This window comes from Bos grunniens, chromosome 19 (assembly GCF_055505025.1).
Source record: "Bos grunniens cultivar Pamir isolate PY7600 chromosome 19, Bosgru_T2T1.0, whole genome shotgun sequence".
Taxonomy (NCBI): domain Eukaryota; kingdom Metazoa; phylum Chordata; class Mammalia; order Artiodactyla; family Bovidae; genus Bos; species Bos grunniens.
The window spans coordinates 5,417,947-5,440,510 of record NC_141183.1 but is presented as its reverse complement, the minus strand read 5'-3'; the positions used below and the strand labels follow the sequence as shown (position 1 = coordinate 5,440,510).

The 22,564-nt window shown below is 56.3% G+C and overlaps 1 protein-coding gene across 4 annotated transcripts; it reads left to right on the top strand.

Annotated features, from left to right (window-relative positions):
- The first annotated feature begins 239 nt into the window (after positions 1 to 239).
- On the top strand, positions 240 to 20,700 carry CDC42EP4 (CDC42 effector protein 4). Of its 4 annotated transcripts, none has more exons than XM_086355958.1 (3): positions 240 to 359; positions 15,441 to 15,503; positions 17,998 to 20,700. In XM_086355958.1, exon 3 carries the CDS (start codon positions 18,191 to 18,193, stop codon positions 19,232 to 19,234), a length of 1,044 nt encoding a protein of 347 aa, XP_086212084.1. In that variant the 5' UTR covers positions 240 to 359; positions 15,441 to 15,503; positions 17,998 to 18,190; the 3' UTR covers positions 19,235 to 20,700. The 4 variants fall into 4 exon arrangements, with proteins under 4 accessions (XP_086212084.1, XP_086212082.1, XP_086212085.1 ...); XM_086355959.1 differs by lacking the exon at positions 240 to 359 and adding an exon at positions 1,289 to 1,328; XM_086355956.1 differs by lacking the exon at positions 15,441 to 15,503.
- Positions 20,701 to 22,564: the final 1,864 nt, after the last annotated feature.

Sequence of the window (22,564 nt, the reverse complement as noted above, 5' to 3'; positions counted from 1 at the left end):
AGGTGAGGCGGTCAAGGCCGGAGCACAGCCAGGCGGGGGCGCGCCGGGACCCCACCGGCCAGAACCGCGGCACATGCCGTTCCCGCAGGCTCCGGCTCTGCGATTTGAACCGAGGAGGCCGGGCGGCCCGGCCGCGGTTCGCAGCAGCCATTGGCTGCGGCGGCGCGGTGACATCAGCGCGGGGGGGCGCGGGCGGAGCCCGGGAGGGGAGTGTCCGAGCGGCTCCCAGCCCCGAGCCCGAGAGCCAGAGGCAAATCGATGCAGAGCGGACATGGGCCGCCAGCCCCGGCGCCTCGCCGAGCCCACGGAGCTGAGCGCGCAGCTGCGCCGGCCCGGCGCTTTCGTCTCTGAGGACCCAGGTAGGCGACAGGTCCCCCCCACCACCCGGCCCTTGGCCGCGACAGCCCCCCGGCGCCCTGCGGGGCCTGGGTGGGCTCGGTGTGGGGACCTCGATTCCCCACCGCCCCCGACCAAGGGGGCGGAGGGGGTTGGAAAAGCCGCGATAGGGGCGGCGGGGCAGGGAGCGCGGCCGGGTGTCCCCACTCCTGCGCCCGCCCCCGGGTGGCCAGGCTGGGGCCCGGGGCCACGCACTGGTGTCCAAGCAGATCCGGGCTGGGGAGGGAGGTGGTGGCGGTCGATTTCCCCTCCCCAGACTGGGCTTAGCCGGTCGGATCCGGGCGCTGCTCGGGGGTTGGGGACGGGGGACCACCCGGCTTTGAACGGTCCACCCCTTCGCCCGGGTGGGTGACGCTGGGGCGGGAGCACAGCCTTCGGCGACGCGCGGTGCCCCCGAGGGGGGCGTGTGTGCAGAGTTCTCCGTGAATCAGAACCCAGTCGCTCGCGCGTAGTGGCAGAGGCGTGCACACTCGCCCTGGTACACTCGCCGCAGCACACGCCGCCCCGTGTCACCGCGCCGCGCGGAAAGGGGCGACGAGCCGCCCGGGAGGGAACGGCCGAGCGAACAAACCCTCCTCCCGCCCCACACCCTCCCTCCCCGGCTCGCCCCGCCCCACCCCGCGCGCCCGCCTCCTCGGGAGACCGGGAGGCCGAGGCTGGGGGGGCAGCCGCGGCGCCGATCGGCCGGGTGGGGCCGCTTCTGAGCCCGGCCCGTGGCCGCACGCGGAACCCGGCCGAGCGCTCCGGGCCTGGCCTGGAGCCGGGAGCTGCCAGTTAATGATTTAATCACCGGCTCGGGGCAGTGGAGCGGGATCGGCCGTCTGTAGCTCCGCCCCCTCCCCGGAGCGCCCTCCGTCCGGGGGCACAAAACTGCCGCCCACCAGCCCCGGGCGCGTCCCGGGTGAGCCGCTCTGCGCGCCGGGCCGCCGCGGGTGAGTGTCCTGGCCGCCGGGGGAGCTGGGCGGGAATCGGAGAGGGGGCCGGCGGGCTTCCCGGGGGAGGACGAGCCGGGGCGTGTGTGTGTGAGTGTGTGTCTGGGGGAGGGGTGCTCTCGGCTAACTCAAACCAGATTCCTCGTTTCCCGACGCGACGCCGTAGCCTGCGCCTGGGAAGTTTTCTTTTTCTCCCCGGGAGAACGAAGGGGAAATACAATGCTTTCTCTTTTCTTGTCACGCTTGCGATCTGACAGGCTCCCACGGCCCTGGGCTGCGTCCCCGGTGCCTGTTCTCTGCCCCTTTAGCTCAGCAGCTGAATGGCGGGCAAGGGTCCCTGAGCTGTGTGAAGCCCCCTGCTCCTCTCCTGGGGAGGTTAGGTGCCGGTGGAGGTTGGTGGGGGGGTGGGTATCTCCCTCTTCCTGACCGCCCCCTCCAGCGGCCATCTGGACCAGAGCAAGCTCCGCCATCCAGCCCGCGTAAACAATGAGGGGCCCGGTTACAGGAGGGCCTCCAGCAACGCAACTTCTTTGCACAGTCTGGGTTTCTAATAACTCCCTACTCCCTCCGCCCCTTTCCAAGGCCGAGGTGGAGGAGGGGACCCCCCGGCAGGATGGACTGAATTTTAAGAGAACAAAGAACAGGGCACAAAGGAAGGGGGAAGCTGAGCTGTGGGTTTCCCCCAGAAAAGGGGAGTGTGTTGGACCAGGCCTGGGCTTAGCCAAGCCTCTAGGTGGCCCCAGGGCTCCAGAGGGAGTAATGGGACACCCGCTGAGAACTTGGGACCAGGGAGGTGCCATCCCTGGGGGGTAGCCAGGACCCTGTGTGAGTCTGGGGGCGGGGCGGTTCCTGTGGGCCCCAGCTTTCATCAGCTGCCAGGTGTGAGGTGCCCGTGTGACCAACCGATTACTGTGGTTTATCTCCTCCGAACTTGGACTTTGCCCCTCCACTCCCTGGGGACAGCTGCTCCTTCCCACAAATTGGGGTTTGGTGAACCTTGGGAGACCCTTGGGCAGTTTCTCCTGGTCTTCCCAGGGATCCTGGGGACCCTGCAGGGACTGCGAGGGGGTCCGTGTGATGAGATGAGCCTGGGGTTTGGGGTCTCCGCCGGCCGCTCTGCCGTCTCCCTGAGTTCCTGGAGCTCCAGCTCATGAGTGACCATGTGCTCATGAGATGCTCCCTAGCTCAGGCCTTGACTTTGAGGATTCTTTCCATCTTTTTCTGGGATGTCCACCATTTCCTTCTCATTTCTCTCTCCCACCCACCCACTTACCGATGCTCACCCCAATCCCATGTAGGGACACATCCAGCCGATTTTGGTCCTGTTGCCTCGTGGAACCTGACAGTCCAGCCCTCACAGGACTGGAGACCGGGGAGCCCCAGGCCCAGAGACTGTTGTCTGAGAAGTGGCGGGGGGGGCGGGGATTGGGCGGACGTTGACCCCCGGAAAAGGACCCTAGACCCTTCTTTACCCTCAGGAGCCTTTGGTAGGACCTCTGGCTGGCTCTGGCTCAGGGCTCCTCGCCACCTCCACCTTTGGAATGGCTGATTGATTACTGCAGCCAGGACAGGCTGTGCCCAGGTGTGGCGGGCAAGGTGCTTGCAGCAGGCCGCCCTTCGCCCTCTCCCCTGCCCCCTCTCCTCTGAGCAGGAAGGTGGGACCAAGCTGGGACCGGAGGCCTCAGAGGCCAGACTTGCTGTCAGGCAGTGGCTCCAGCCTCCAGTGGCTGGAGCTTCCACATGCTCAAAGGATCCTGTCCCTGTGGGGGGAGGGAGGAGCCCGTCCCTTAGAGGAACAGGATCTGGGTTGATGCCAGAGATATGCTTGGGGGCGGAGGGAGAGGAGTTGAGCAATCTGGCCCTGGAAGCTATGAGAGCCTCGATCTCCTGACCTATGTGCTGGAGGCCTTTCTGCAACCTTGGGAAAGGGAACTGAGCCCTGGACCCATGGGCAGAGTGTCTTCGGGGCCAGCACCTCTGGGGACTTGGGGAGGGTGGGATCCTGCAGGGAGGGACTCATGTGGCGACTGGAGGTGGCCCTTTGCTCACGGGGTGCCGAGGAGGAAGTCGAGCCCTGAAGGATCCGGCATTCCCACTCACTGAGTCCCTGATACTCTAGCTTAAAATACAAGGAGCCTTGGGCTTCCTTCCAGGAACTCTATCAGAGTCTCTCCCCGGGCACCACCAGCTTGCAGCTTGGGGCTCCAGGCCAGGGAGGCAGCACTGACATCCAGAACCCCCCTTGCCAGGAGCAGGGGCTCTGGTGGCCCCCACTCAGCCTCCCAAGCTAGAAAGGGTCTCCTTTTCCGGTCAGGTGAGCCCAGTTTGGGGTTACCCAGCCCGTAAGAAACTGCTGGCATTTCCCTCTCATTCCTTCATCCCCGGGGCTGAGGCCATCTGAGAAGCCGCAGAGCTGGGACAAGAAGGAGCCCTGGGACTGACCTCAGGGACAGCATCTCTTGCCCAGCCAGGGCCGCTCTGACCACCGTCTCCTCCCCTGGCCAGCAGGGTGGCGACGATGTCCGCCAAGACAGCCTCTAGCCTCCCTGGGAGCATCTCAGGGTTCTTATACCTGCATCCAGGCAGCTTTTGGGGTAACTGGACTTGGTCTGCAGACCCCAGCTTCAGATCCGTGACAGTGAAGCCGGGCTCTGTGTTCATGTGTCTGCTCCCTGCCCCTCCTTCCTCTCCACACTCAGGTTTCCACTCCCTGCAGCCCTTCTCCGTTCCTCAGAACGTCGTCCTTGGCTCACTGAGACATCAAGAGGAGCCCCTGTGTTCCCCCTGCCCTTGGGGTTGAAGTCTCAGTCAGATGGTGGGAATGGAGAGCCAGAGGGGATACAGAAGAACCGCTTCAGGGCTGGCAGTACCGTGTGTGGATACCTCTGATGAGGACCGGGTTAGGTCCTAACTGGGGGTTAATCATATTGATAATCAACCATTATTTGCTTCTGGTATCTGGTCCCCCCGATTTCTAAGTTCACTAATCTACATCTTAGGGAGGAACGGGAGGGCCTTATCTCCTGTATTGAACTGAAATCAGAAAGAGCTGAAGTCCCATCTGAGAAAAGCCAGGCTCCTCCTCCTGTTTCCTTAAAGGTTAAAAGGTAAAGAAAAGAGAAGGGAAGGCACATGGGGAAGAAGACCAAGCCCAGGGGCTGCATGATTGCCCTGCTGGTCTGGACTAGGCAGTCTACAGCTGGGCTTGGGAGCCCCGAGGATACCCCAACCCTGTGACAATTCATCCTGGGGCCCCCAAGGACTGTGCAAGGGGTCAGCCCTGGGGCCTTTTGGATAGGAGCCCTCGGGCGACACTGAAGGTATGTGTCCTCTTTGAGCTTGGAGAGTGACCGTTGGTAGAGAGTCCCAGGGGATGCTGGAATTCTACCTTTCAAGGTGTAGAGATGGGGCACCTGCTGAAAAAGAACACATTATAGCATCATTTTCACAGCAGACGGGGGAGTGCTCACCCCTTATGAGTCCTCGTGTAAGGGGTTTACCTGTGTTAGCTGATTTCATCTTCACAGCAGTGCTAGGGAGTACGTGGTGTTATCAGTCGCTTTGTAAGCTAATAAGGACACTGAGACACAAGTAACTTGCCCGGTGTGGCCGAGCCAGCAGGTCACCGGGGAGTCTGGCTCCAGGGTCCCCCAGGCTGCACACTCCATCCCACAGAGTCAAGGTGGAAATTCACCAGCCTGCTCTAGAGCCGGACCTGATCCACCTGGCTCCCGCTGGAGACCCAGGGTGTCCTTTGATGCCCCACTCCTCAGCTGAGCACTCTGCTCTTAGGAGACGCCAAGTGAAACCAAACGAGATCAGGCCCGATCTGATGTCAAGCCCAGCCCTTTCCTTCTGAAGCCCTGGCAGGAGGGAGGAGCATGGGGCCCCCTGCAGGTACTCCTTTTCCTCCCCTCCTCCAGCTTCTTCCCCCTGTGATGGGAGCTGGGTGGCTGGGGAAACACACACGGACACCCACACACACCCCTCAAGGAAGAGGGGAAACAAGTGAAGTTGCCCTTGAGCCGCTGGCTCCTCTAGGCTTGGCTCCAGAGCTGCCGCTTCCTCTCACTCCCAGGTCAGGGCTCACTCCTTTCCCTCCCGAGCGGCTGTAACTCCTGGTTAGTGATGGGGCAGGGCCTTTCTCCCTCCATGCCAAGCCTTCCCTGCCGGCCCTCCTGCTCTCCTTCCTCTGGCCCAAGGCATAGGCTTCTGGGATGAAGAGGGAGCAGGGTGGAGAGAGAATGGCCCATCCCCAGCCCAGGAGGAGCATGGTTGCCCAACACCGTGGACCTCCTGGGGTGGGGGGCGGCTGTGGTCTATATGTCGAGGGATTTGTCTTGTCCTTTCCCTGGAGTGGTGGGGAATGAGGAGCTTGGACTTGGGATATTTTAACCTGAAATTCTGTGCAAAGTGGTTGTCTGGTGGGTGCTCATGCATCCATAACCTTCATCAGATTTGAGTCCAGCACCCCCAGCGATGCTTCCAGCACGCCCAGCGATGCTTCCAGCACGCCCATGATATACCTTATGGTCAAGTCGGAAAAGCCCAGGGTTCAGAATCAGGCAGACTTGGACAGCCTTGTCCTTAGCTGTGTGACTCAGGGGAAGCATTTAACTCTCAGCCTCAGTTTTCTCATCTGTAAGATGGGAATGATGCCGGTAACTCCATGGGATTGTTGGGAAGAGTACTTAGGGTCTTTCAAATGCTTAGGATGGTGTTCTTACTTGCCCCTCCAAAAGGGAAGCTTAAACAAGATAGAGCAGCCAGCTTGGTATAAGGCAAAGGTATTGTGATCTCCATTTGCTTTCTCATACTTCCTCCATGACCTATGGTCCAGGGGGCGCATATCCATCTGAGGTCCACGATAGGGTCTAAGGTATCATTTCCTAATCTTTAAGCCAGACTGGCCATTGTAGTTTTCGGCAAAGGGTAAATTAATTATCTAAACTGCAGTGCGTTTTCCCACAACTCAGGCTAAGTGACTGGTATAGTTTTCCTAAAACTGTAAGAACTATAAATTCTCTAAGATGGTTGAGAATATCTTTATGAAGCCAGTGGTATCATGATTAACGGAAATACCTCTAAAACAGCATCATCAATAGGAATATAATGCCAGGCACATAAAGAAGTTTTGAGTTTCCCAGTAGCTACATTTTAAAAACTACAGACTGATGAAATACATTTTTATTTTGTTTTAATTTTTTGGCTGTGCTGTGTAGCACGTGGGGCTCCAGTTTCCCAACCAGGGACTGAACTCACACGCCTGCATTGGAAACTCAGAGTCTTAACCACTGGACCATCAGGGAAGTGCCCTGGTGAAGTCAATTTTAATGTTATATTTAAGCCAGTATGTTCAAAATACTGTCATTTCACCATGTAATCATAAAAAATGTTGACAAGATATTTTACATTGTTTTTTTATAGAGGTCTTCAAAGTCCGTTGTGTATCTTACACGTGTTGTTTGTTTAATCGCTAAGTTGTATCTGACTCGTTTGCAACCCCGTGGACTGTAGCCTGCCAGGCTCCTCTGTCCATGGGATTTTCCAGGCAGGAATACTGGAGCAGGTCGCTGTTTCCTTCTCCAATATTTTACACCTGTAGCACACGTCCGTTGGGATGCTAAATTTCATAAATGCCCCCTCAGAATTGGGATTTACAGTTGAAAAAGTAGATTCACACCCTCAAGGTGTTTTAAACATGCTTAGGTTTTCCAATAACTGAATCAAGCATCAGTTTTTCATTCAAAATCATTAAAATGGAAGAAGATGTAAAAACTCAGTTCCTCGGTGGCACTCACCACATTTCAGGCACTCGACAGCCTGCTGTGAGCGGGGGCTACTGTGCTGGATGACTTGGGTTTAGGACGGCACTGTAAATGCCAGGAACCGAGCGCCCCCTTGTCACGAGCAGGAGTCAACATTATGTTGGCAATTGTAGCACATTTAACAAGATAAGAATGAGGAATGGAGGAGGCAGAATTATTATTAGTTGCAGATGCTGGGTTGGTCCACTTGCAAAGCTCAAAAGATTTAATCATATGGTTGATTAGGGTGTGTAAAGACAGTACAAGCTTAGTAGGGTAGACATTAAATAGATATAAATTTTAAAATTGCAGCTTTCCCATATACCAGCTACCACCAGTCAGAAGATACAGCTACATGAAAGGGGCTGGATATAAAACCCATTCACAATGAAAGACCATAAAATAACTCAGAGTAAACATGACAAGACGTGTGTCAGACTTGTAGGAAGAAAAAACCACAGAATTTAATGGAGAATGTCTAAAAGACTTGGATAAATGAATATGAAGACATGATGTTGTGATAACATCAACTCTCCCCAAATTAACTTATTGTTTGCTGTCAATCCCAATGTAATTCCATCAGGACTTCTTTTGGAACTTAATAAAATGTGTCTCAAGTCCTTCGGGAAGACTAACTGCATTAGAAAAGCCAAAGAGTTTTCAGGAAAAAAACTTAACGTAGGGATATTATCCTACTGAATACTCAAAACGTATTTCACAGAGCTGATAGTATGGACCTGGTTTTGGAATAAACAGAGACCAATAAGCAGGATGCGAAGAACTGACTCATTTGAAAAGACCCTGATGCTGGAAAAGATTGAGGGCAGGAGGAGAAGGGACGACAGGGGATGAGAGGCTGGATGGCGTCACCGACTCAATGGGCATGAGTTTGAGCAAGCTCCGGGAGTTGGTGATGGACAGGGAGGCCTGGCGTGCTGCAGTCCATGGGGTCGCAAAGAGTCCGACACGACTGAGCAACTGAACTGATCAACTGAACTGATCTAAAAAAGCAGGAAAGGAAGTCCAGAGAAACCGTGGGTGGTGGTGTCTGTATCTATATCTGATGAAGGTAGCATCTGATCCTTTACTCATAGTTTATACCAGTTTTATACAGAATCAGTAACTAACTTGGTTATATTTTAATTTTTTATTTTTAAATGACCCTCAGTTTCAAGCCACAGACATCTTTGTATTTCCTTTACTAGTATTTTTATCTCCATGAGTAATTTTTCATTATTACATTACCTGGTAGTTTTAGAAGAAGTGAATGTTTTCATAAAACTTGGGAGTGGGGAAGGCCTTTGCTTCATGGTTTTAGAGCCAGAAATTATAAAACAGATTTAACCATGTAAAAACTAATGAGCACTCCATGGAAAAGAAAACAACAAAATCACCATATTGTAGGCAGGCATATGATACACTTGAGAAATTATTTGCAAAGTATAGTCAACATTCCTAAGCGCTTTAAGATTTAAAGTCATACAAATCCATTGGAAAAGATGAAGGACCCCTCCCCCCCCCCGCCGCCCCAAATTTGGGTAAAATGGCTTCCACAAGCAATTCATTAGAGAAATATTTTCTAAAATGCCCTCCCTCTTTAGTAATGGGAAAAATGAAAATGCAAATTATAAGTTTACAAAGGTGGTGGTGATCATGGTTTTGTTGTTTTCAACTGAGGACACCATAATGCCTGGTATTGGACAGCGTCATCCTCTATGTTGGTGAAACTGTAACTTGGTAAAAACCTTCTGGAGAACAAGTGAAAAAGAGAAACAAAAGTAATTTTACTCACTTATCGGTATGTATCCTCCGGAAATGGACCTGGGCAGACTTAGCTGGAAGGCTGCTTGTTGCAGCGCTGGAAGGAAACGGCAACAGCCTAGCGTTCTTCAGGGGCTGCTGGATGTGAAGCTGAGGCCAGTAGGACTTAATCTAAGATAATGTAGCGGTATTTATGAACATGTAACCATTTTCACTCAAATGCGAACAGTGGTTGGCTTTATTCATCCCTCTGCCCTGGAAAGTGCTGCTTATATTTTGAAAAAAGTGGGGGGAGGGGTGGAGAAAAACATCTAAATCGGCACTATCGAAGAGAGGTAGCCTGCAAATCTAGTATATAATTTACGGTTTAAATAGATGCATTTGAAAAAGTACAAAGAGGTGCAACGACCATTTTCTTTAACTCAGTATATTCCAAATATTATCCTTTTCTAATATATCATTTGACAATATTTTAAAATATTATCATTTGAAAAGATCAATTCTAACGTGATCACTGTGGAAAATGAGCTAATTTGCACTCTCTTTTTTGATGCTAAGTCTTTGAAGTCCAGTGTCTACTTTACCCTTTAGCACAGGTCAACTTGGACATTTCAACCTGGACTCCATTTGGGGTGCACATTTCAAGCGCCCCATGGCCACCGACCGGGCTGGGGACTGCTGTATTGGACAGTGTGGGCTCACGTTATGTAGTAACACCTGGAGAGGCAGCAGACAGCAGGGTCCTTAGGGTCTGTGCTCCACCCTAGCGTCCTGATTACCTGGAGCCAGTTCATCCCCCTCCCCAGTGGTACTCCTCTCCCACCTCCCCCTCCCCCAGGGATGTCTGGAGAGTGGGCGGTGGCTGCTCGCGGCTACGGAAAGCATGTAGAGAAATTGGGGCTTTGTTCACTTTCCCTTCCTTCCCGGAAGAATCTATCCGCCAGAGGATGTTTATCTCCAGGAAACGGGACTTATAGCTCCCTTGGGCCAATGAACCCAAGGTCTAGATTGACTCGGAGAGGCAGGGAGGGTGGAGCCAGCGCCAGGCACCCAGCCTGGGAGGTTTCAGGACAGGGATGGGGTCCAGGTCCTGGTCTTCCTTTCCAGCAACTGGGAACCACCAAGAAACACAAGCTGGAGATTGGAACAGGGACAGGCATGAGAAACACTTGAAGTGGGGCTTTGTACTGGGCCCACTCTTGACTCTGCTGGGCAAGTCCTGGCTTCTGCTTCAGGGGGGTCCTCCCCACCTCTCACCTCCCAGGGAGGGTCCTCAGAGCAGGAAGCGGGGATGAGATCTGGAGTAAGGAGGGACCCGTTTGAACCATCCCTGGGAGCAGATGGCTGATGGGGGTGTCCGTCAAGTGAGTCTGGGTCCCCAGGTCTGAGATAAACAGCCTGCCTAATCCCACCCTTTTGCCATCTCTCTGGCTGTGAGCACATTCTCAGCTGCGGACATGTGAATAAGCCGGAGGCCGTGTCCCAAGGTCTGCCAGAAACGGGCTCAAAGCGCCATTTAGTAGCTGAGAGAGAGCGTGAGGGCTTTCACTCCATCCGAGCCTCGGTTTCTCTCTTCTGTGCTGTGGGGGCAATCACGACACCCTGTGCGCGGGGCCAGGGGCCTACGTTTAATGATGCCTGGCACGCAGCAGGCACCCGGTGTATGGGAACTGCTGACGGCATGCCTATTTCTGCATTGCTGGTGGTCGGCCAGTGGCTGGGGCCCTGGGGTGTCCTCCCCGTGTCCTCAGGTGACCCTGCCTCTTTGCGTCCCCTCTGCTCTCTGGTAGCCATCAGGAGACTGGACCTGGGGCTGTGGAAGCAGCAGGAACCAAACCACCCCCTGCCCAGGGTACCACTGGGGGATGGCCGCTGTGGGAGGCTGGCCTCCAGCTCCAGGCTTCCGTGTCACTGGAAATTGGCCAGTCTCCCAGGTGGGAGGTGGAGGTTGTGATTTCTGAATTGCTAGTTGTTGGAAAGCAGGTTCTTGGGGGCAGGGGGTGGGTCCTAAGCTCCCCATTTCCCCTGCCACCGGGTTTAATAGGCTGCCTACTCTGTCCTCCCAGGCAACTTAAAACGAGGACATGATAAACTTGTGATAAACTTGTCCTTCTGGGGGAGGTGCGGATTTAGGGGGAGAGAGAAAGAGGACAGACATCAACGGAGATTTTTTGATCGTTTGATTTGAGAGTATGTGGCCTGAGCCCCACAGCCTTGCCTTCCCCTCCCATCCCCCACCCAGCGCCTTGTATGGGCTGCAGCTGGGGAGCCTGAGAATCTGATAGTTTAAAGCTGGTTTGGAAATTAAAATTTTTTCCTTAAGCCTTTGATGCTTTGGGATTTTTACTATTATTATTATCAAAACAGCACTGCCACATTAAAGGAAACTTTTTTTTTTTTACAAAAGCCCATTTTCCTCTCCAGCCTGACATCACTCCTTGAATTTCTCTGCCTGCCCTTTTGCCTTTCTTCGAGAATGTGTATGTGTGTGTCGTCTGTGATCACTGCGTATAAACAAGTCTAAGTTCTGCCTTTTTCTCCTTCTGCTCAAGGTCGTTTGGTGATCAGTTTTCCACGTCCTGCATGGTCTTCATAGACCCCGCTTGTTGTGCTTGCAGGATAATCTGCTGGGTTAACATGTCCTTGTTTTCTCAACCATTTTCTTATTGCTGGGTATCAGGCTGTTTCCAGTCTCTTGATATTATGAATGAGACGTCAGTGGCTATCTGTGTTGGGGACTTTTTTCTGCTCTGAAATAGTTCCAGAGGGTGCGTTTCCCACTGTGGGGGCTCCTGGATCCTTCTGGATTTAAAGTTAAGTGTTTAAAGAAACTGCTGTAATTGCCAATACCCCAAGACCATCCCGTCCTGGGGTCATTTTGACTCTGAGCAGCTCCTGGGCTGGGGTTTTGTACCTCCCTCCCTGCCTGGTGGCACCTGGTACCTGTTGTTCCGTGGGAGGGAAGTCCTCCTCTTCCCCTTTCCCGGCTTAGTGCCAGCAAGATGGTAACAGACTCCAGAAGGTCTAGCGCCATGCCTGGACTGAGTCAAAGCCTGTGTTATCTGTGAGGACCTATCGAGACTGGGAGACGGGGGCCCTGGGCATCAGCACGCCCTGCATCCACCACCAGCTCAGTGGTCTTGGGCAAGTACTCTTCTCCAGCCCAATAGCCCAGTCAAGGCCCCTGGATGGGATCATCTCTGGGCTGTCCTTCCCCTCTCAGTCTTGGGAATCTCTGAAGTTGAAGGCATTGTGGATGGCTCTGTGGGCGTCACGTGACATTGTGGGTCCCATCCTGTAGCACCACCCCCAGGAGTGCACACAGAATTCCCTGGTGGTCCAGCAGTTAAGACTCAGTGCCGGGGGTGTGGGTTCGATTCCTGGTTGGACAACAAAGATCCCACATGCTGTGTGGCATGGCCAAAGTATTTTTTTTTTTGTAACCAAAAAAATAAAAAAACCCACCGAGATGTGGGAAGAAAAACACCAGAACTACAATGTCATATTTTGCCTTTTTTTTTTTTTTTAAAGGAAAACTCAAACCTATTAATTGATGCATGGATTGACAGTAGCCTCATTTCTAATCTATAAAACATGTATCTATGTGTGTATGTGTATAGAGATTACAGGCTCCGTGCTTTAATGTGCTGAGGTCCCCACACTCGGGGTCATGCATCACTATTTTAGTGATCGGAGCCGGGCTGTGGGAATAAAGCCCTGGCTTCTGTCCACGACCCCAGGGCAAATCTCTTAATTTAGTCTCTTCATCTCCGAGAGTATGGTCGCTCCACAGATACATAAGTGGTACACGAGTTATAATAATGATATTTCATGTTTCCATCCTGGGCTCTTTTTTGTTTTTCTTCCCTTAATTTAACTGTGGCCATTCAGGCTCAAATTATTTTAAGACAGGGCTTCTTAACATCCTGGTGCCAGCAGCAGACTTTCAAATAGAGAGGGCTGCTGGCAGTGTCAGTGAAGGGACGAAAAGCTTCCAGATACACTCAAGGCAGCGAAAGGGACCCCACGGCCCTGCCCAAGTCCCTCCTGCTCTGTGTAGCAGCGGGCATCAAAGCTCCCGAAGTCTCGTCCGTTCCCTGTGCCGCTGGCCGGCTGTTGGAATAAAGCAGTCTTCCACTTTCTCTGGGACTCCTTATCCTCTCAGGATAAGGCGGGTGAGCATTTCAGAAAGCGACAGAGCCTCAGGGCGCCCGTGGCCCCCAGGCGCCCGCGTTTCTTGCACAATCCCCTGCAGCATGGCCTTCCAGCTGTCTGATGTTCTCAGCACAACGCCGCCACCGCCCCCACCCCCCGCCCCGCCACCCCCGTTCTGCAAAGTCAGCTTCTTCCTGGTTACAGCGTTGATTGCACCCCCAGGGAAAAGTCCCTGGCCTACCAGGTGAGACCCCCCCACCCCAAGCTGGGCTCCAGCTCCCTGGGAGTCTGTCCTCCGTCTCCTCAGGTTGCTCAGGCCCTGGGGTCTCCACCTCCAAACCTGGATGTGTCCTAACCCTAGCACACCCCACCCCGTCCAGCTCCATCGTCACACCCTCATCCTGGCCCCATCCATCTCCACGACCATAGCCTTGTCTAAGCATCCATCCTCTTTGCCCTAAATTCCTGCTTCCCCTCCTCTCTGCCTGAAAAAGCTTCTTGTATCCAACCCAGGGCACGACTGAGCTCGAATGCCCCCTTCTGTCCAGCCACGTTGCTTGGGGATGGCCTGGGTGGTTAGCAGCAGAAATGCTGGAGGGGGCCGGTGGCTGTGGCCGTGGGCGTGGAAGTGTGAGTCCTCCGTGTACTGGGTGAGCTTACAGGCCAGCTGCACACTGGGAGGCCTGTCCGGCTGCCCCGGAGGAGCTCAGGTTCGTCTGGGAGCCACTGCGCTAGTGACGAAGGGGGGCAGTGCGCTCTGGACAGCCTGCCAGCGAGGACGAGGGAAGGTGTGGTTAGAGTCGATCCAACCAGGGGCCTGGCCTGGCCTGGCCTGGCCTCACAAGGAAGGCTCCTCACCCTGCTGTAGAGGAATGCCCTGGGCTCAGAGGGCCAAGAGGAGACGAATCGGATTCCAGAGGAGGCGAGGGTGTCAGGGAGAGAGACAAGATGCAGCTCTGTTTTCCCTTGCTCAGCCAGGAAAGTGGGATGTGGCTTCTGGGGTGAGGAGGGGGGCGGGGGCGTCCCGCCCAGGGTGTGCCATGGGGAGTGGCTGCCTATTTTAGCCACTTCCCCTGAGCTGAGTCACAGGGCTTAGCAGAGCCCCCTCCTGAGGCCACAGTACCCTTGGGCACAGTCCCCTTCTGGGTGGCACTCAGCATCGCCCCCCAACCTGGTGCAGACCACCTGCTTGTTCCTATCCCCAGAGTTTCACCTCTTCACCCCCAAGTTGCTCCCTGTTCAGAGTTTAGGCTGACAGTGTAATGAGGGTGCCGTAAGACCAGAGATTTGAAACAGCCCAGTAAGTGGACTCTGACTAGTGCTGAAGCTGCAGCTGTAGGGCCCCAGGGCTGCTGGGTTCTGTGGGTCCTCCTTGCTGGGCAGGGCGCCCAGTGGGTGACTCCACCTAGGCCCCCACTCTCAGGACTTGGGGCGTTCTCATGCTGGAGGTCAAAGATGGTTTGGTTTCTCACGAGCCACAAAGCCTCATCCCCACCCCCAGGGAGCGAGACCAGGGGTGGCAGATAAGCTCTGGCCAGACCTGCCCTGCCTTCCTGGGGTGTGGGGCTCTGCAGGAGCCTAGGGATCTCCCTGCCGGCCTCTCGAACTCTGACCTCTAGCTCTCCCTTGAGAATGTCCCGACAGAGGGTGATAGGATGGTGGGGAGCCACGATGGCCGCAACTCCTGGCCCCTGTGGGGGGCCACGGGGGTCCGCACCATACCGGCTGAGTCCTGGGCAGCAGGGCCTGCGGTTTCCTTTCCGTTCTTTCTAACAAGCGCTTGAGGTCAGGGAAACCACAGCGCCTGACGTTGCTCCCTGGGCCTGGGGATTCCTACTGTTAGCTTGAGACCCTTACGCAACTCTGGAGGTTCCCGTCACAGATCCCACAACTCGGATCCTTTTGTTTCCTCCCCTGTTCCTTCTTCCCTCTTTTTTTTTGTTCCTGCCTGAGCAGGCATACACATTCTCACTCCAGGACTGGGATTCTCAACCCAGGTGCTCCCGCCCCCCACCATCGGGGGACACAAAGCCCATCTGGAGAGGCTTTGGTTGTCACAGTCATAGCTGGGGAAGGGGTGCTGCTGGCATCTGGCAGGTAGAGGCCAGGGATGCGGCCAGACAGCCTACAGGAGCAGGATGAGCCCCCACCACCGAGGACTCTCGGGCTCCAGGTGTTGGCAGGGTCAGCATCTGTGCAGTATGACAGGTACTTTTCTCCAGCCAGCAGTCAGGGAAGGGAGTTGGAAATGCTCCCTAACCGGAAGCACTACCCACCAAAGGCCAGAAAGAGGCCTGGCGCAGGAGACCGGCTTCCAGCCCAGCTCTGCCCTTTGGCACTTAAATCTGGATAAATCACTTCGCTTCAGTGAGCCTGTTTTCTCATCCAGAAAATGAAGCAGTTGTGCTGAGAGCCGAGGCTCCTGTGACCAGAGGCAGGAGCTGAGCTGCAGGTAGGTTGAGGACACAGACCCTCACCTTCTCTTCTTGCCTCACTGACCTGAAGGCAGCAGAAGCCTGGGGGATCCTCTAGTATCCAGAGTGCCTTAGAGACCTGATTTGATTTCCTTCAATGTGAACAGTTCTGAAGCTGACACACTCCACCCTCCTCTCGGTTAGCCAAAGAGTTTTCTCTAAAGTTGGCCTGAGACCCCATGGCTGCCCCCAAGGGTCACATACGGTGACTCTCTGCTGGATAAATGTGGAAGGGATGGCCCTGTGTCTAGTGTAGGCAGCAGCAAACTGTGGCCCAAATCTGGCCCACCACTTGTGTTTATAAATAAAGTTTTATTGGGACACAGCCACGCTCATTTGTTTACATACAGCCTACTGCTGCTTTCCTACCACTGCAAAGACAGATTTGAGTAGCTGAGACCAAGACCATAACTGCCGTACAGCTGAAAATCTTTGCTGTCTAGACCTTCATGGAAAACACTTGTCTAAACCTGGTCTAGCGGCTCCACGTCTAATAGTTTAGAGGTCAGATCCCAGGGTTTAGGGAGGGGTGAGGTTAGGGGTGGCGGAAGTGAATTTTCCTAAGGGTCTGGTGAGGAGGGGGATCACCTCAAGGCCTTTCAGAGACGTTCTCACCTGACTCTGCCAGCCCGCGTCACCCGTGTGGCAGGTGAGCCCCGGTGCCTGGCTCCTGCTGCCTGCCGGCCCCGGAGAACTTTGTTGCCTGGAGTGACGAGCACTGAGACTGCCTGGGGGTGGGGGGGGGGGGGCACGAGCTAGCAGGGGAACCATCAGGCTGGGTGTCTGCAGCAGGACAAGGAACAAGGAAGGAGCACGTCGGTGGGTCGGGGGCGGGAGGGCATGGAAAGGTCAGGCCTGGAGCCCCAGAGCTGTAGGCTGAGGTGACATTGTCCTTGGGCTCGGGAAGGCAGAAAGGCAGCAACCCAGAGACTGGGGTGGGTGGTGGCGTTTCAACAGGTGTTTGGAGACTGACTGTGCCAAGAACCACCGGACAGGCTTCAGTGGCGACGGGCCTGTTGCAACCCTCCGGAAGCTCCTGGTCTGGTGGGGAGATGACAGTCCAGCCACAGCTGTAGAACGACACAGCCAGTGCCTGCTGGGGCCAGGGCCATCTGCAGTGTGGGGGCTGGGGGACCAGGAGGCCAGGGGTCTCACTGGGCTAAAGCAGGTTTCCTGGAAGAAGTGACATCTCAGCTGAGCCCTGAGGATGCTGGGTGAGCCAGGGGACCGGTGTTCCAGCACGGGTGTGTCCGGTTCGGAGTCCAGGAGACAGAAGCTCAGGGCCAGGGCAGACTGCAGGGTTCAGGGAGAGGCAAGGAGGGAGGTAGGGACGGGGCACCAGATAGGGGGGTCTGTGCTGGGGGGTCCTGGGCAGGCTGTTTTAGCCAGAAGGTGAAGGATGGGGGAAGGGGAAGCAGGGCCAGGTACGATGTGGCGGCTAGCCTGGGGCAGCATCAAGAGTGAGGAGGAAATGCTGTGGGGCGTCCTGTGTTGCCTCTGGCAACCCTCCTCTCCCTGCTCTGCTCAGCCCTGGGCTGCTGGGTTTAGCCTTTGGGGCTGGTTTGGCTTCAGCTTCGGACTTCACCTTGGTCCTTGCCGGGAGTCGCGTGGCTGAGGGTACAAGCTTTCAGAGGGTCTCCTAGGCTCCCCGAGGATGTTCTTTGGTTCAGGTTAAACATCCTGGGGGTTGGGGGTGTATGCAGTTGTCTAGTGCCTACCGCCCTGTGCACCCCTGATGATTAAAGAAACGGCATTTCCAAGTCTTGGTCCCTGAGAGGCGGGCAGAGGGTGGACCCTTGGCAAAGCTCAGGGCCCCATAGAGGAGGTGCGGCAGGTGGGGTCCTCACTTCTGGGACACCCAGCGAGCACCAGGGGGCTGGGGAGCTGGTTCTGTGGATCCCCACGGCCCCACCCTCATTCTGATGCAGAGTGAGCCGGGCTGCCCAGGTCCATGGAGGTGTCTGCCCTGCCTCCCTGGGGCCTGTCCTGTCCTACTCCTTCTCTTAGGACTGTGACTCAGGCTGAGGTGTCCACTAACTGCACAGGGATTGAGATAAGCCAGCAGGAAGAATTGACAGCCTGTCTCCAGACTGGTTGTTTGCAGTAGTCAAGTCCCTCCTTCGTCTGCTGCCTGCCCGTTGCACCTCCCCTGCTAGCTGGTGGCATCCTGGTGGGGTGGGGGCATCCTGGTGGGGTGCGGGGAGACACAGTCCTTTAGATGACAGAGTGGCTCTCTCTCCAGTGTCAGGACAGGCGTGTCAATGGCTACCCGAACTCCAAAGAGCGCTGGCTTAGCCCCAGTGCCTGTGCAGGAGGGAGCTGGCAGGGTTCTGAAATTGATCGCTGGCTTATTTCACACTTTCTTACTTGGGTGGGAGTGAGGAGGTGTAAATGGCCGCCCCTGGGTTGGATGGGCTCTGGTGCTGGGCAGACAGCTGGCTTAACCCTTGCCCTGCTGTGTTCTTCTTGCAGCCCTGTGATCTCCTCATTGCCCCTTCCGGCGCCCGACTTCACCTCTGACTCGCCATCCACCTCTGCCGGACTTCACCTCTGATCCCCCCGGATCCGCCTCTGTCAGACTTCACCTCTGATCCCCGCCCCCCTATCCACCTCCGCGGGATTTCACCTCTGACCCCCGATCCACCTGCTGCCTTGGGCCAGCAAGATGCCGATCCTCAAGCAGCTGGTGTCCAGCTCGGTGCACTCCAAGCGCCGCTCGCGGGTGGACCTCACGGCCGAGATGATCAGCGCCCCGCTGGGCGACTTCCGCCACACCATGCACGTGGGCCGGGCAGGGGACGCCTTCGGGGACACCTCCTTCCTCAATAGCAAGGCCGGGGAGCTGGACGGCGAGTCTGTGGATGAGCAGGCCCCGTCCTCCTCCTCGTCCTCTAAGCGCAGCCTCCTGTCCCGCAAGTTCCGGGCCAGCAAGCGGTCCCAGTCGGTGACCCGGAGCGACAGGGAGCAGCGGGACGTGCTGGGCTCCCTGCGGGACTCGGCCCTCTTCGTCAAGAACGCCATGTCCCTGCCGCAGCTGAACGAGAAGGAGGCCGCAGAGAAGGGCTCCAGCAAGCTGCCCAAGAGCCTGTCGTCCAGCCCCGTGAAAAAGGCCAGCGCAGAGGGCAGCCTGGAGGAGGCAGCGCCTCCGCGGAACGGGGCCGCCGCCCCGCACTCCCCAGACCCACTCCTGGAGGAGCAGGCCTTCGGGGACCTAGCGGATCTGCCCATGGTGCCCAAGGCCAGCTTCGGGCTGAAGCATGCCGAGTCCATCATGTCCTTTCACATCGACCTGGGGCCCTCCATGCTGGGCGATGTGCTCAGCGTCATGGACAAAGGGGGCGAGTGGGAGCCGGAGGGGGCACCGGATGATGGCGGTTACCATGGCGACGGGGACCCAGCCGCCATCCCGGCCTCGGCGCCCCGAGCGGCAGGGCAGGAAGGTGAGGGGGGCCCAGACGTGCCCTCCCGCGCCCTGCAGGATGAGGGCTGGGCGGCGGCGGCAGCCCCCAGCCCCGGCTCGGCCCGCAGCGCGGGCAGCCACACCACGCGGGACAGCAGCTCGCTGTCTAGCTGCACGTCGGGCGTCCTGGAGGAGCGTAGCCCAGCCTTCCGGGGGCCGGAACGCGCCCCGGCCGCTCTCCCTGCACAGCCGCCGGACCCCGAGTTCTCCTTTATGGACGAGGAGGAGGAGGACGAGATCCGGGTGTGAGGCGGCCCGGGGGTGGGGGTCTTTGGGCGTGGTCCCCTCCCTGCCCCCAGCCACGCCGCGGAGGCAGCCAAGGCTTTGACCCTGGGCCTCTTGGTTGAGGGGTGCGGGCGGAGCCTGGGGGCCCAGGAGGACTTGCATCTGGCTTGGGTGCTTGACTTTTTTTTTTTTTTGCACACCCTGCCCTGCCCCAGAGCTCCTAGGACGGGGCTGCGTGCTTGCAGCAGGCATCAGCTCTCCTCGCCCCCAGGCCTCCATTGGATGCTCGCTGGCAGCCCGAGTCCCTGCCACGTGTGGCGATAACGGGGCAGCCGGGGGCACCAGGACTGAGGACAGCTGACTCGCCTCTTTTGTCCCAGCAGTGGCCATCAGAATAAATGTTGTGCCAGGTCATCTGCAACGGGGAACCCCTTGGAGGCCAAGCGGACCTAAAGTGTACACTAAACGCGACCCCTTCCGGGGACGAGAACAGGATACAGAACGGAAGGAAGGCTCCGGCGGCTTGAATTTTCAATCAAGACGGGGCCTTCCAGGATGACACAAGGCCAGGCCGCAGCCCTGACTCTGTCCCTCTGGGTCTGTTGTCTCTTGTGTTTAAATCTTTCTAAAGCAATACCCGGAGCGGTGTTTGTAGACCTGCCACCGGGAGGAAGACAACCCTTTTAGAAAAAGAAGTTTATACTAAGTGCTTCCAAACTTTATTTAGAGCTGTATGGGGTGGGAGGGGGTGGTCTGTGTGTGTCTGTCTCTGGCCCCCTCCCCCATAGCTATTAACAACTGGGCAGGCAGCCAGTGTAGAAAATTTCTGGAAAATGATTATTAAAAGAGCTGTCATTCCTGGGGGGGCGGGGGCGGGGTATAAAAGCTTGCTTTGAATTGGGTTGTTCCTTCCCCCTCCCCCAGCCCGGGACTGACTACTTCCCCTTCCTCTCTCAAGCCTCTGTCCAGGGAACCCCCTTCCCACCTCTGAGTCAACAGCCCCGAGGGCAGAGTGTTGCCAGAGTTAGCAACAAAAGGAAAAACAGAATGCTGAGTTAAATTAGAAACTCAGGCGTGCAGAGGATACTCTTTTAGTGTTAAGTATGCCCCGTGACTTATTTGGCACATGCTTGGACTAAAAAGTTAGTGTTTTTCGTTCTGAAATTCGGATTTCCCTGTGTCCTTGAGCTTGGGTGTGAGCCTCCAGAGTTCAAGCTGACTCACCTCCCCGCGTGCCCTTGTAGTCAAGGGAGGGAGGGTGACAGAGACAGAACCAGCTCGGGACCCAGCCAGGGCGGAGGCAGACTTTTTGAAAGGAGTGAGTGCCCTCAGGTGCTCCCTGGTTTCCAGTGGAGCAGCCCCCTGCGCCCCCACCAGCTGCCCTTGACACGCATCTAGACCGTGGTCAGTTCCAGATTCTAAACTGTATATTTTTTTCCATGAAAATGTTAAAAGAGCAAGGAAACGTGAAAATAAAAGGCTCTACGGCTGCCCGGTGTTCTGTCTCTGCTTTTGGAGTTGGGGTTATTTCAGGATGTGGGGGAAGGCAGATAGGGTGCAGATTGGGGGACCTGTGGCTGCCTGAGCGCCCACGGCTCTCAGGGGCCTGAGGTGGCTTCTCTCTCTGTCTCGGGGGCCTGCCCCCGCTGCACAGTTCTCCAGCTTCTGGAAGGATTCGGCCTTGTGTGCCCGTCTGCCCAGGCAGGCCCTTGGGGGCTCTGGGATTTGGTGTCTGAGCTGCCACTTACCAGCTGGGTTCCCTGGGCACTTAGTCACTGCGCTGCTTTGTACCTCGTTCTCCTTGTCTGTTAAATGGGAATCCTGCTGCTCTCAGGACTTCCCTGCTGGCTCAGACAGTGAAGAATCCAGCCTGCAATGAACTGGGTTCGATCCCTGTGTTTGGAAAATCCCCTGGAGGAGGGTGTGGCAATCCACTCCAGTATTCTGGCCTGGAGAATCCCATGGACAGAGGAGCCCGGCAGGTTACATACAGTCCATGGGGTCACAAAGAGTCGGACACGACTGAGCAACTGAGCCATGGTGTTTACCAAGTTGTTCCTAAACCCAGGGAGGTGCCTGACGCTCGTGGGAGCTGTCAGCACCAAGACACAAGCCAAGTCAGCAAAGGGGCCGCCCTACCCTCCCTCCCTTTCCCTACCTGACCTGGCGGATCACCTTACGGGGTGTGGTCTCCTTTCAGCCTCCTGGCCTGGGAGGCAGACTCTGGTGTCCCCATTTTATAGAAGAGACGTGCTCCAGAGGTCACGGGGCCACCTTCTCAAAAGTCACCAAGTGGCAGACTCAGCAGGACTGATTGGAAACCCTTTCCACACTCCTCGAAGCTTCGTGAGTTGGGGAAGTGAAGCCGGGGTGTGTCAGCCCCGAGTGGAACCCTGGGATCCCAGCGGTCAGCCCCTCCCTCACCCCTTCCCCTCTGCGTGGGCGCATCCCTAGGGCACGACTGTCAGCCTGGGTGGGGCTGTCACTGCCCCTCCAATGCCCTCCTTTCCACCTGGGGGCCCGGCGTGGCTGAGATCTGAGTTCGGGAAACCCTGCCCCCGTCCCGGGGAGAAATTCAGGCATGTCCTCATCGTCCTCCTGGGGAGCAATTAGAAGCGTAATTAAAATGTCGCCAAGTCCCTCTGTCCCTAGACTGGCTCATTAGAGGTAATGAGAGATGTGAAGTTATGAGTAGATGGGGTGGTGGCCGGGGTTGCGGGGGGACATCCAAGCCCAGCGGGAATGATGGGTCTCCCAGCTCTGGGGGCATTGGAGAGAGGGATGCCCTGTTAGCAAAGGCTCAGGCAGGTGTAGGGGGCCGTGCCTCAGACATCGTGTACCTGCCCCCCCATGCCCCACCGCCCACTGCACCCATGGCCACGCACCCGTGGCTGGCTGCTCCCAGCCCCTCCCCCAAAGCTGCAGACCTGCTCCTTGACAGTTCAGGACCACCCGGGGGCTTGCAGAGGCCCGGCTGGCCCCACACTTCGGAAGCATGTTTTCCGACCTGGGGCCCAATGCGCCCACCAGACAAGTGTGGGATAACCAGGCAAGACCAGCCCAGCCAGCAGCATGGACCTTCGTTCGCCGTGTGGCCTTGGACCAGTTCTGTTCCCTCTCTGGGCAGTTTTAGTTTCTCCATCTTTAAAATTTAGACTCTAGTTCAGTTGCTTTCAACTTTTTAAAAAAAAAAACCAGTTGTTTTTGTCATGAGGTATTATACAAACAGATAAACCAGAGCTTCTCTGGGGCTGGGGGTGCAGTTGTTAGGGGCGTGGGAGGGTGGTCCTTTCTCCCCTTTGGTCTCAGAGGTTTGCCTGAGAACCCTAGGACCCCCATGGAGTATCTCTCTCC